General features: G+C 55.5%; 1 protein-coding gene and 1 pseudogene across 1 annotated transcript; one reads left to right on the forward strand and one right to left on the reverse strand.

Annotated features, from left to right (window-relative positions):
- Positions 1-923: 923 nt before the first annotated feature.
- On the forward strand, positions 924-1,606 carry LOC139021023 (ran-specific GTPase-activating protein pseudogene; annotated as a pseudogene).
- A 468-nt stretch (positions 1,607-2,074) lies between these two features.
- Positions 2,075-12,380, reverse strand: GRHPR (glyoxylate and hydroxypyruvate reductase). Its single transcript, XM_070431169.1, has 9 exons — positions 12,240-12,380; positions 10,212-10,342; positions 9,760-9,832; positions 9,090-9,206; positions 7,537-7,625; positions 6,357-6,461; positions 5,464-5,599; positions 4,056-4,186; positions 2,075-2,410 (listed from the first exon to the last, which is right to left on the reverse strand). Exons 1-9 carry the CDS (start codon positions 12,320-12,322, stop codon positions 2,289-2,291), a joined length of 987 nt encoding a protein of 328 aa, XP_070287270.1. The 5' UTR covers positions 12,323-12,380; the 3' UTR covers positions 2,075-2,288.
- Positions 12,381-13,792: the final 1,412 nt, after the last annotated feature.

Here is a 13,792-nt window from a genome sequence, read left to right on the forward strand (position 1 = left end):
TGGCAGGCAGCATGGACAAGAGACCCTGCCTGGGCCTGGGAAGAAGAACCAGTGACACGGGAAGACCAGTGGCAGCCCTCCTTCCCTTCCTTCTTCAGGTGGTGGTGCCAGGAGGCTGCCGCTCACCTCATCTGTCTTACATGGACTTGGCTCTGGGCCTGTCTCCAGTACCGTGGCTGGAGCCCTACCTTTCCTCTGCTAGGTGGAATCTGGAATTGCATCTACCTCTTTGTTAGTTTCTATGTGAGAAGCAAGCTTGCAGGCCAGTGTCCTCATACAAGCTGTAGTGCTTATAGGATAATTCAGAGGTTCCCTGGAAAACCAGTCCCAAGGATCCTATGATCATTTCTACCTGAATTAACCTGGATTTTGATTGGTTAGCCTTAATTATAGCCTGGCATAATTTCTGATGATCAAATCATAAAGTTCTTTCAGGGCACCCATGTCAGTGGTGCTATGCTAGTCAAAATTTGAGATTTTGAAATAAAAATTTTGTCACATTCATGTCTCTAAATATGTGTTATTTTTCTGTGCTTAGGTTAAAACAAAAAGGGAAGCAGTATTGCTTTCTCTGCTAATGCTTCGACCAATACTTTTTTTTTTAACCAAGTCTTTTAGAAAATAATCTAATGCTCTCAATAACCATTATTGATAATTCCTTCAATTTAGTCCCTTCTGCCTTGCCTACTTCTGTCTGTCTGTGAGCTGTGGGCATGTGTGAGGTTTTCTCAGCCCACCCAGTTTTATTGCTCACTCTTATGCTTCCGCTGCTCCCTTACCTGCCTCCCAGATTGAAAACTCCGCTGGCCAGTTTGGCTTGGCTGTGGGGAAGGGCTGGAACCTGCCTCCCTCAGCAGGAGGGCTTTGGGGAGGAGTGAGGGGGCGATTAGAAAAGGGCACCCGTCCACCTGGGGGGAGTGGGGATGAGGACAAGACAGACAGAAGGAGCCAAGTGCGATGGTGCTAAAACTAATTTTAAAATAAAAATTAAGAGCTGTGGACGCCCTGGAGCCAGCCAAGCCACCACCACACTGCCACCATGGAATGCCACGGACACCCGCGAGGACCACAGTACCTCCACCGAGAATGCAGACGAGTCCAACCATAACCCTCAGTTTGAGCCTATAGTTTCTCTTCCTGATCAAGAAATTAAAACGCTGGAAGACAAAGAGGAGCATTTCAAAATGTGGGCAAAGCTGTTTTGATTCTCTTCAGAGAATGATCTCCCAGAATGGAAGGAACGAGGCACCGGTGATGTCAAGCTTCTGGAGCAGAAGGAAAAGGGACCATCCGCCTCCTCATGAGGGGGGACAAGGCCTTGAAATTATTCGCCAACCACTATATCATGCCAACTGGAGCTGAAGCCAAGCGCAGGCAATGACCGTGCATGGCTCTGGTACACCCTGCCACCTTTGCTGACGGGCGCCCCAAGCTGGAGCAGCTGGCCATCTGCTTCCCCGATGCTGAAAATGCACAGAAATTCAAGACAAAGTTTGAAGAATGCAGGAAAGAGACTGAAAAGAGAGAAAAGAAAGGAAAACTGGGCAAAAATGGTAATGCTGAGGAAGTGGCTGCAATAGCTGGAAGCTCTTCCGGTGGAAGATAACAGGAGTCCGAAGACAAGACCAAGGAGAAAGCTGAGGAGAAGCAATAAGTGCTCTGCCTTTTTTTTCCTATTCCTTCCTTTTTCATTTTTTAAAATATTTTCCCTGCCCCTTCTTTTTGGCTTGTTTTTATTCTGTTGTTTTTACAAGGGACTTTATATAAAGAACTGAATTCCAATAACAACAAAAAACTCACCTACTTCCAGTTATTCTTCCCTTGTTCTCTTTGCTGAGTATATTTAATTTGTCCCAATGATCTAGGTCACCCATGGGCTCTGGTTGTCCGTTCTCAGTGAGGGACCTGTGAAGGAATCTGAGCAGAGGACGAGGGGTAAGGTGGTTTGGACAAGTTCTAGGGGGTAAGGACTGAGGTAGAAGCTGAACTCGCAGGTCACTAGATGCCCTGGTTTAGAAAAGGTAAAGCGGATGCTCTTGTCATTAACGCCTCCCAGTTACAGCCCAACACAGTCTCTCAGAGAATTATTTAATACAATTACACACTTTTGGTGCAGATGTTTCCAACCACAAGAGTGGCAAGCACATCTCCCAGCACCAGTCTTCCCTCTGCAGCATCAGCCCAGATCGGACTTTTCCATGGCTCCTGTCCTGTGGGTCCAAATCAAGCCTGGCACAGCCGACAGCATCCTGGGCATGTCTGCCAGGCCCTCGGTGCTTCCTGTCTGGCTACAGCTTGAGTTCACTGGGCATTGGCTCCCCTCTCAGGCCAGCCAGCAGGTTGTTGGCTGCCAACAAGGACATGATGTTTCGGGTTCCATGGGTGGCACTGCCAATGTGGGGCAGGATCACTGGAAAGGAGAGGAAGACGGAGTTAAGAGGGTGGTTCAAGAGCCTTAACAGCGGCCCGTCTTTCAGGGTCATGGCTTGCCAGTAAGAAGAATAAAGAGCCGCCTCATATTCCTTGATTTGCCTTCCCTCCTGTCACTCAGCACTCCACTCCCCCGAGGCGGAGGGTCAGAGTAAGAATAACAGGAATCCAAGTTCTGGACACCCAGATGCAAGGATGATGAGGGGTGTGTCTCCTAAACGTAAGAACACCGGCCTAAGGGGTCTTGGAGCTGATCGAGAACCCAGCCCTTCCATTACCAGATAGTGATCGATGCCAATTTAACTGCTCATCCATACTCTGCGCCCTGAAAGTGATGCCACGGGCTTCTGATCTACAGAAATGACGACGAGGTGAAACCCTGGACAGCACAGCAGAGCAAGTGAGGCCTCGTTCCCACAGAGCGCCTTTAGAAAGTAGTTCTCACAGTGTGAGCGCTGAGCTGAACGCCCAGGCCTGGGGGGATGGGGACCGTTTTCTGGGCTGTGGGCACAATGCTCCTTTCTGGCTGGCGTGGGGGTAGGAAGAGTAAAGCTTCCAAGGGCTACAATAATGGCAGCATTCATTGTGGGGAAGGCAGCTGAGGACCTTCTCTCTGGTTTCCATGCCAGAATATGAACCAAGGGCGGGACTGGCCAGACAACCTAAGACCCTTACCGCTCACGGTTACAGTGGAAACAGAAACCACCCGAGAGAGAATTTAATATAAAGTACTGTTACCGAGGTATGAAGTTAACAGGAGGCTAAAAAGAGGACACTGAGGCAGTAGTTCTCCAAGTGTGGCCCAAGCCCAGCAGCATTGGCGAGGAGCATGCTAGACCCGTTGAAGCAGAAACCCTTGGGGGCCCAGCCCCTGTCTGATTGGTCCCCCCAGGTGACTGAGGAACCTAACAGCTTGAGGTTCCCTCAGGCATCACAGAGACTGAGCCGGAAGCATCTGCCAGTACTAGAGGGACGGAGGGGAGGGGTGGGGTTGTTAACAGAAAACTGAAGGAAGGGCCCCTGAGGAGCTGCAACTTGGACCTCTACCTCTGTGGCCGGGGCACTGACTGGCTGTGGCTTGTCTGAGGGGGGCACCACGTTGGGAAAACTGCAAACCAGATGCCCCGGCCACTCCAGGAGGAACGGCTGCTGCTAGTGAAGACGTGCAGCTGCAGGCCACTCAGCCGGGAAGACAGGAGGGAGCCAGGGCCTGCTTTCCAGCCTGCCAGGCTGCCTGCAGCGTCCACACTGCACCAAGGGCTTAACCACTGGCCCAGGTTACAGGTACTGGTACTGTAATTGTACTTGTGACTTCTCACACTTAAACTGGTAACAGCAATTTATAGCAATGGGTTTTACCCATGACTAGCTATGGATAAAAGACACCCAGTCAAATCCACTCATCCCTACCTCCATTCATTCCTTTAGGGACACAGGTGAGCACGCTCAGGAGCCCCTCCCCTCTGTTATTAGGGATCAGTGCCACTCCTGGCATAATTTATGGTCTCTGGGTGTGCCCCTTTGTGTTCGTACAGCACAGGCAGCTCACACACAGCACCTCCAGACCCTCTAGCCACTGTGGTCCTGCGAGGCGGTGGTGACTGCACCGAAGATGCAGTTCTTACCACAGTTCTTCAGGGTCAGCAGAGGGTGGCTCGTGGGCAGTGGTTCCGGGGTTGTCACATCCAGTCCAGCAGCTGCAATCTGGCCACTGGCCAAGGCCTGGTACAGGTCGTCCTGATTCACCACGTCTCCCCTGGAACACAGTGGTGATGTGGGTGCCCCAGTTCCCTGCACCGAGGCTGCCTTTACGGCAGAACCACCTGTGGAGTGAATTTTCCCACCGACCTGGCACCTGCGCTGCCTTCTGAAGCAGGAAGTCTTACATCCTTCCTTACAGTATGTCTGTATAGTAGGAATACAGGCCGTACCATCAGAGAACCCCGCTCCGCCACTATATAGCTGTGCAACCTTGGGCAAGTGTCTCAAATTCTCTGTGTCTCCGGTTCCTCCTCCGTAATAAGGGGAACCTAACCCCAGGAGTGCTGGAGGCTACAGCTCACTGACATCACTGCTGCATGAATGGGGCCCCGCCGACCACCCACTGTGCTCTGCCATCAGACACCTGACTAACCAAGGGCAGAGACGGGATCCACCTAAGCACACCCATCCCAGTGAGCAACCTTCCCTCCTGCCACTGAACCACCAAGTGAACCACCAAGTAATATGCCATATTGTGCACTAAGTAACACTTGTGCAATAATAACAGCAGCCTGCACAGTCCTGGGTCCATGTGGGGCTCAGCAGATGGAAGCCATGAGACTCTGCCATCAGCATGAGCCCGGTGTTCACTTCACCTCCAGATCACCACCTCTGTAGCTAAACATTAGCCCTGGGGGGTGACCTCATCCAACCCCTTCCCTCACCTTTGTTTGCTTCCAGACTGATTTAAGCAGGTTCAAAGGGTACCAGCTAGGAAGGGTTTGGAGAGGCAGAGAGGGAAGGTCTGCCCCTATTACATGCCCAGTGGCCTGAAGGCACCTGGGGACATTTTGAGGAACCAAGACCACTTAAGTTTTGGGTCTGTGTCCCCAGAAGCATGAAGTTTGAAGATGTCACTGACTCACACAGACCCAGGCTCAGTGCAATGGGAGGTCGGCCTCCGAAGGCTGTTAAATCATCAAGTCCAACCCTCTGTGGTTCAGAGGAACAGGGGCTGCCCAAGGGTACTTGGGAACTCAATACCATGATGTCTTCACTCCCTAAACCAACGCTACGATGTGCCTGGCCCTGAGCCAGGCGGCGGCACTGCTGGGAACCAGCCAGGCCCTGCTCTCGTGGACCTTCCTCTTGGCCTGGGTACTTACTTGTGGCCTTTAGTGTATTTCTGAGTTGGCTGCTTGGTTTATGGAGCGTGGCAAGCTCAGCCTGAGGTCTCCTCAACAACCCTCGGGGGAGAAAAGCCTCAGCTCACAGCAGCAGGGAGCCCCTTTCCGGGCCTGCCCGTGACCCAGCGTGTTGGTGCCCGGGTACCTGCTGATGTTGACCAGCACGGCTGTTTTCTTCATCAGCCGGAAGAAGTCCTTGTTGCAGAGGCCCTTGGTTTCAGGCGTTAAGGAGCAGGTCACAACGATGAAATCAGCCTCGGCAGCCAGCTGGGAGGTGGGCACTGGGGAGGGCACAGCTCCATCACAGGCGAGTCCGTTACGGAGGGCAAGACAGTCGGGAGGCCAGGCCCCCCCATCCCCCGATGATGGAAACTCCCAGGATGCTTCCTGAAGGCCTTGCCGCTACCTGCACGACTCCTAACTGTACAGTCAACAGCCACTCGTGAGACCCCGGGGTCCTACACTATTCATCCAGCTCCCTGGTCTAACAGATGGGGATGCTGAGATCAGAGAGGGGAAGAGGCTTGTCCAAAGTCACCCAGTGGGATCTGGGCCACTTGGGCTTTCACCAGCTGCAGGGTCCTCTGTGCCACGGGGTGAGGAATGGCTGAGGTTCAGCCTGTTCTCTGCACCCCATGCTGTGCACCCTGCTGGGCTGGATCCGCCTGGACACAGGCTGGGTGGGGCCAGTAATGCTCAGCCGTGTGAGGAGACGGAGTGAAAGCTCCCAGCAGCTCCTTCCCGCTGCCATCACCCCTGCTGCTCTGCCATCCCATGTGCAATGGTGACCAGGCACTCAGGACAGACCTGGAGCGCTCTCCTGGCCCTGAGAGAGCTCACTGCTGGCTTGGGCAAGTCTCTGTGCTCCCTGAGTGGGCGGCATCCAGAGGTAGGTAGATCAGATGACCCCTGAGGGACTGCAGGCCCTGGACACACCTGGAGGGCCTGTGTTCGCCTGCCAAAGCTGCCGTTGCAGAAACAGGGGAACCCTCTCACCGAGCACAGACGGGCTCCTGTGCAAACCAATGCTTGACTCACCAAACTCTGCCTGGAATTCTGCTGCTTCCTGAGGCTTGGGCTGGCGCCCTGAGTATAGAAATCTCTGGACACCAAATGGCTTCAGCCGCCGAGCAATGGCCTGGCCTGAGACAAGGGGTCAGAGTCATGGCTTGTCCCCAAACCCACCCCCCCGCCCCACTCTCCCCCACGAGGGCAGTGGCAGCACCCAGCAGCTCCAGGGACAGGGAGCCCATGGGGGCAGGGGCAGATCCTTTCATTAGCACAGTCCCCACGTTAACAGCCTCGGTGTCACCAGCCCCCAGCCAGCCCACACTGCCCTGAGGGGTCTGATAGCCCATCCGATCTGGAGGCAGCACCACAGCTCCTCTGTGACTTATGCTGTCCTCACATGGTGTCCAGCCACCTGACATCCATCTGCTAACCTTCCCTGAGAAGTGGACCCGGGACCCCTTCCGTCCTTCTGGACCCTCTGCTTCTGTGAATGAAGCCCCAGACCGAAGTTGGCGTTTTGGTGGCACTGCCACTGCCAGCCTGCCCCAAACTAGCAGGCCTTTCACAGATGCTGCTCCTGAGACAGTTGGATGTTCAGATTCAGCATGTGCCAAAGCTGGTGGGCTCCTCCTCCAAGTAAGAGGCAGGGCTGCCAGGAAGCCAGTTTATCCACACTCTCCCTCTCTCATCTCTGTACCAAGTTGGATGCCAGAGAACCACTGGCAGCTGCCTGGCTAAACGTAAGCCTTCCTGCCAGGCTTCTCCAAATGGGGCCAATGGCGGAAAAACAGCTCTGCCCATGGGAGCCGCTGGTGCCCACGGTAAGGCTTTATGAGCCAGAACTCAGGCCTTGGGGAGCACGGGCTCCCCCACAGAAAAACTCCTACGGCCCCGACCCAGCCAGCATCTCTCATCTGTTCTGTACGGAGCTGCGGTCATGAAGAGCCCTCGCCCCGACACCCTGCTTCTATCACCGAGCAAGTCCTCAAGGAAGTCCTGTGTTTCTTCTTAGTTTGTTTTTGCCTCTGTTTTATGAAGCTGTGTCTTCTCATCAGAGATAGCCCCACTGTGTGCAAAGTGCACTAATGCCACGCAGTGAGGGCAACCCTTTCCAAAGAAGGGCTGTCAGCATCCAGACCCCTGGTGCCGGAGACTCAAACTCAACCCTGTGAGCCGGGGTGGGCCAGGGGGTAGGGAGGGGCCTCACCTATGCGCCCCAGCCCGATGATGCCCACGGTGCTCTTCGTGAGGCCGTAGCCACACATCCACAGGGGCTTCCACGCGGTCCAGCCACCACTGCGGGAGGGAGGAGGCGAGAGTGAGAGGCCCTGGCCTCAGGTGAAGGCAAGGGCCACTGCAAACTCACAGACCCAGAAGCCCTGGGCAGGGGCTGTGCTCCCAGGCACAGGCCCTGCCCTCCAGGTCAAAGAACTGAGAGTGGCATGAGCCGCACCCACAGCCACTCAGCCCTGTGGACAAGCAGCAGGAATGACTCTTCCGAGGCTGGAAGGGGCCTGAGAAGTTCTCATCCAATTTAGCAGATGGAGAAACTAAGACCAGAAAGGGTGACCTGCCTGAGGTCACCCAGCCAGGGCAGAGTTGGGAGCAGCAGGTTGCAAACTCAGCATCTGGGACTCCAAAAACAGTATTCTCAGCACCCCGGGAACCAATCAAATGTAAGGCCACAGGCCCACCCCACTGCCCTGGGTGGACGAGTACGGTGCCTGTCTTGGGTCATCTCCACTGTAGACATGGACTCCCTAGACCCGTGGTTGGCAAACTGTGGCTCACGAGCCACACGTGGCTCTTTGGCCCCTGGATGCTGGCTCTTCCTAAGCCTTAGGAGTACCCTAATTAAGTTAATAACAATGTACCTACCTATATAGTTTAACTTTAAAAAATTTGGCTCTCAAAAGAAATTTCAATCGTTGTACTGTTGATATTTGGCTCTGTTGACTAATGAGTTTGCCGACCACTGCCCTAGACAGAAGGGCGAGTGGCATTTTAGGTCCATTTTCAGTGGACCTAATCAGCCCCAGTGCTGTCCAGCTCTGCGCCATCACATCCCTGCCTGGAGCCATGCTCCCCGTCCATTCTCCGAGGGCCTGCATCTGCTCAGGCCAGCCCCTGCACCTGGATGCCTTCCCCACTCGGGATATACAGACTCAAACCCCTGGTCTGAAACCCTCAGGCCAGATTTCAGAATTTTCCAGGTTTCAGCAAGGTAGCCTGGTGCATACATACGCTATACTTTACAAGCCCACCTCAGTGGACAGCACACTGTGGCAAGCGCCCTGTATATCTGCAGCAAAACATGCACGTTCACACTGACTAGGAGGAATTGAAGCCGTGAGCAGCCTCTTGTTAGTTCCAGTCAAGTTTTGCTGCCAAAAGACTTATGAGACAACCTTCAGTTTTCAGAGCTTTTGCATTTCTGACTGTGAGTGAGGAGTGGCGGACCTGCTCTGCACACTCCAGAGGACGCCCACCTGCTGCTTCCTCCAGGAAGCCTTCCCTGATCGACACTCCTCCCCTCACCTCCTCACCTCCCTTATCCTCTTCTCTCACAATTTGCCTTCAGGCTCTGTTTATTTCAGCTCTGGCTTGTACTTTAGTATTTTGGGTTAGTCTACCCCCTTCACTAGATGGGGCACATCTGGGGACAGGGATCACATCTGGGCCAGGGCGTCCCTGGGTGCTCAGGAGCCAGCTGCTGAGCAGAGCCAACTTTCCCACCAGGTGACCCAGGTGTCCACTCACTTCTTCACTTCCTCGATGGCCTCCGGCAGCCGGCGACTGGTGGTGAGCAGCAGGGAGACGGCGAGTTCCGCGGTGGCGTCTGTCAGGACATCTGGGGTGTAGCCCACACGGATCCCACTACAAATCAAACATCTGGTGGTAACACCGGCCTGCAGCACCCTCGCCAGTTCCTATGACTGGGACATTTCCATGCTGCTGCTCTGTTCCCTCTTGGTGCTGCCTGTCGGGGAGCTCAGAGCTGCAAATGAGCACGCAGGAATGGTCATCATCCCGTCATTCCATTTTAATCATCTCCCACTGTGGGAAGGATATGAAGATGGGAGGTCAGGGTCCAAAGTCTGGGCAAGTAACTACTTAACCTTTCTGAATTTCCTCATCTAAACAGAGAAATAACAACACTTAACCTTTCTACATCAAGGGGTTATTGTGGGGGTCAAAAAAGATAAGGAATGTAAAAGGCTGTACTTGGTCAGATATTTACCCCGTTTCTAACTTCCCGGCTTATTTTAACTGGCCTGTGCTCATAGACAGATTTCATCATCAGCCACCTCAGAGTCTCGCTCAGTGGTCAGGAATACAAAATAAAAACAAACACCCAGCTCCTCTTCCTCCCTGTCTGGTAGTCACCCTTCACCTCCCAGGCCCCTTGCAGAACCCAAGCTGCACTTACCGCTTCTTGATTTCATCCAAAGCCAAGTGGTCGACGCCCACAGACATTGTGCTGATGACTTTGAGATTGGCTCCTATTGGGCAGAAAAAGCATCCTTTTTATCTTTCCTCAGGATTCAAACCCTCCTGCACGTTCCGGATGGGTCCCGAGGGGCAGGGCCTTGCTGGAGGTCATAAAGCAAGGCCGTGCAGGGCTGGACGAGGGCCCGGGCCTTGGAATGCTCCCCCACACCCTGCTGCCTCCACACAGGGCCTGCCTTCCTGAGGTCTCCCTCCAGGGATTCACAGGCAGAAGAGAGGAGCAATGCGTGTGCCTGAGGTCAGCTGCACACAACCGCTCTCTCTGGCCAGCGTCCTCAGAGCTCAGAGGCCACTGCACACCTGCTGGGGAACCAGCAGCAGCTGACCGGCCGTGAGCCTCGGAGCCCTCCCAGCCCTGCCCAGGGCACACACCTGCGGCGTCCAGCAGCTTTCTGTCCACCTGCTCCGTGAGGAGGCAAAGCAGGCCGTGTGCCCCGGCCACGCCTCGCTCCAGCTCCTTCCTGGGGATGGGCTCATCCGAATCCCACTGCTCCACCTCACAGCTGGGGGCGAAGGAGAGACCACTCAGAAGCAGGGGAACCCCGCAGGTACTCCCGGGCTCCCAAAGCCCTCCCCCCCCCCACCCCCCCACCACCCCCCCTCGGCCACATCTGCAGCCCCCTCTCAGAGCAGGAAACAGTGCTTCTGCTTGCTCTGGCCTCAGACTGCCTGAAGCTGGCTGAGGGGATTCGGGGTCATGTATGGGCGACTTCAGAACCATCCTGAGAGGGTGGCTGAAGGGTGAGGGGCTGTCACAGAGCTGACAAGAACCTAACCTGAAAGTAGAAAGTCATGGGGCCTGGCTGGAGTGGCTCAGCAGTTGAGCATTGATCTATGAAACAGGAGGTCACAGTTCAACTCCTGTCAGGATACATGCCCAGTTTGCGGGCTTGAAACCCAGTATGGGGTGTGCAGGAGGCAGATGATCAATGATCCTCTCTCATCATTGATGTTTCTATCTCTCTCTCCCTTCCTCTCTGAAGTCAAGAAAGATACATTTAAAAAGAAAAAGTCATAGGGACAGCTCTCAGCTCAACACAGGAAGAGCTTTTTCACCCTCAGAGGAGGCCTCACAGGTCGTGAGCTCCCTGGCCCCAGGTGGCCATTGTTGGCAAGGCCAGTGTGTGTGTGTGTTGGGGGGGGCGGGGGGAGGTTCCTGCATCAAATGGGATTGGATTCCATGTCCAGGTACATGTCCTGTCCTGTGAGTCCAGGATATGTGAAACCCTTACTTGGACTTTGCCCAGAAGGACACGACCAAAGCAATGCAGCATGGATGGGTGCACTTACGGCCTCTGGGCATGTTCCCAGGGTGCTGCCCAGCCCCTCGGCCCTGGCCATTTAATTCACTGCAGCCAACATGCATGGGGCATCTACATGTGCCAGACACAGGACGGCTGCTGGCACCTCCTTTCCACGGGCATGGTGTGGTGCTGCAGCACGCGAGCCACGCCACCACTGCTGTGGCTTCTGCCTTTCCCTCCTCCCCAATGCCGGGCACATCACGGTGAGCCTCAGCAAAGCTTCTGCTGCACTGAACAAACATGAACAAATCTCATTCCCCGGGCACGGGTTTCTGCAGCCGGGTTCCACCTTCTCCTGCGTGGGGTAGGCAGTGCAGACCTGTATCATGCAGTGTTCCGACTGCAGCCAGAGCGAGCTGAGTTCAAATCCCAGCCCTGTCACATGCAGAGCTGTGTGACTTTGGGCAAGGTACTTAATCTCTCCCAGTCTCAGTTTTCTCATCTGTAAAATGGGAACTACAACCTCAAAGTGTTACAAGGATTAAAAGAGTTTATGCATACGAAGAGCTTGGCAAGGTTGGCATGCAGGGTTCAATTTAGGAAGTGTACCAAAGGCCCTGCCAACTGTCCGAAGCACCGGATCAGTGACTGACGAGGTTCCTGACTTTGCCAGGCGACCTTGGAAGGTAAAGGATTAACAGCCTGGTCCTTGCATCATGCGCGATGTTCCTGCTCCACGGGCCCATCCCTGGGAACGGCTCCAGCCGCCCTCCCCTCACCCACTGCAGGTGCGGGAGGTGCAGGTCCAGGCGCCACCCCTACGACCTGGAGAAAGCTGGGCCCCAGGAACTTTCCCTAAGCCGCCCCAAACTCCAAGACCGTCCCGGCCGCGCGCAGGGGGGAAAGTCCGGCTCTCGGGGCCCTAGGACCGCCCGGTTCTCCCCCCAAAATAACGAGGGCTCTGGAGGCCGCCCCCAGCCGCCCAGGCGCCGCCCCGGGCGCCCCCAAAGCAGCTTCTGGAGACGTGAGTCACCCAGCGTGCCGGGGTGCCCGAGGCCGGGGTGGGGGGAGCCCGGGGCGCCGCAGCCCTTTCCCGGCCCCGCGCCCGGGGGGCAGGGGGGGCGGCCGAGAGCTGGGCGCGCGGGGCGGCTCTTACTCTGCGGCCCCGGCGAGCACTGCCCGGCCCTCGGGGGGGATCCTGCGGGTGACGAACACCTTCATGAGTCGCGCTGGCCGCATCCAACCCGCTGCCGCTGGACACTGACCGGGACGCCGCCGGCCGGAAGCGGGACGCGGCGTGGGGGCGTGGCCTCGGGTGGGAGGGGCATCTGGTGGGCGGGGCTTGGGCTCGGGGTGGGCGGGGTGTGGCTAAGAGGGCGGGGCGTGCGGGACTAACTGCGCCTTAGGCACTGACAGTGTGTCTGTGTCGGGGGCATCGCGTATGCGCCCCGGGCAGCTGTGGGTGTGTGATCGAGCCTTCATGGAACCGGGGCTAGTTCCGGGTGATGCGGCCAGGCTGGTGCCTTGGCCCTTAGGCCCCCATGGCCTCCCTGTGACCACCCGCTGCCCCAGGAGCTCAGGGGCTGACGGGGTGTCTGGAGGCTGAGCTGGGTAAAGGGACCCAGAGTCCTGTGTGAGTGTGTGGGGATGTCTGTCAGGGCGCCTACGGCTGTCAGTGCGTCTGCTCCAGGAGTGGGGGATGCTGTCAGGCACCATCCCCATCCCCAGGGCCCCAGGGCCCTCACCATCCTCGCTAGGTCTGTTCCATCATGGTTACACTGTTCCAGGCAGGGGCCTTTGGTCACACCGCCTGGGCTCTAAGCCTGGCCTAATATGTAAACACAGGAGGCTGGCCCAGGGCATTCTGAGTCCAGGAATGGCCTCTTTAATACTTGGTGCAATTCCCCATATGAAGCCGACAGTTGTGGGGGGTGGTTAATTGGTCATAGGCCTCCCAGCTTGTCTGACACCTGCTGACTGGCAGGTCATGTATAGGGCAAGGGTGAAGGTGATGGATGGGGCTGTGGGGAGCCGGCACGGCCATGGCATTCTCAGCCCCAGGGCGCCTTATGTGCCATACCAGCTCAGCCTGGTTCAGTGACCCTGAGTGGGGGCGATGAAAGGCTTAGAAAAGACAGACAAGAGAATGAAAGCTGGGTCTTGGTAGGACGCTGCCCCTCTGATGGACAGAGCCAGCGCCCACAAGCCGTGTCTTTATTTTATAGCAGATGCCACGAGGCAAAGTAAGGGCGTGATCAAGATGTTTACATCATTCTGGTGGGTTTCAATCCTACTCAACCACATGCACCTGAACTCTTATCACTCAGGCACGTGGGGCCACGTGTTCGGACCACAGGTTCAAGCTTACAACTACAGCCATTGGCTATAATTGTGCTGGAAGGCTCTGCCCTCCAGCTGGGACTTGCACGTGGCAACGAGAAGACTGTGCGGTCTTATTGGTCCGAGGCTTGAACCTGTCCAAACACTGTAGCCGCGCCCCATATGGGGCCTTGTGGGGTAATAGGCAGACTAAGAGTTTGCAGTCAAATGGAACTTTTAAAGTGTTTCAACCAGCATTCACAAGTTTCTTGAGATGGAGCGTGTTCACCATAAGCTTCCCGAAGTATACGATAACTTTCAGCAGCACTTTTCTTCAAAATAAAGTAATGAATGAAAACTTCCCACAAATGCTCTTTTTTTTGGCATGAA

The sequence above is a fragment of the Myotis yumanensis genome, unplaced genomic scaffold, assembly GCF_028538775.1.
Source record: "Myotis yumanensis isolate MYYU_CA2020_CCGP unplaced genomic scaffold, mMyoYum1.0.hap1 SCAF_12, whole genome shotgun sequence".
Taxonomy (NCBI): domain Eukaryota; kingdom Metazoa; phylum Chordata; class Mammalia; order Chiroptera; family Vespertilionidae; genus Myotis; species Myotis yumanensis.

What these genes read in the sequence shown, in the direction of transcription:
- GRHPR (XM_070431169.1), bottom strand. Translation starts at nt 12,322, where the DNA reads ATGCGGCCAGCGCGACTCATGAAGGTGTTCGTCACCCGCAGGATCCCC. An exon ending in TTGGATGAAATCAAGAAGCG is followed by an intron (nt 9,207 to 9,759) that starts GTAAGTGCAGCT and finishes TTTGATTTGTAG; the next exon opens with TGGGATCCGTGTGGGCTACA. An exon ending in CATCGGGCTGGGGCGCATAG is followed by an intron (nt 6,462 to 7,536) that starts GTGAGGCCCCTC and finishes CCCTTGTCTCAG; the next exon opens with GCCAGGCCATTGCTCGGCGG.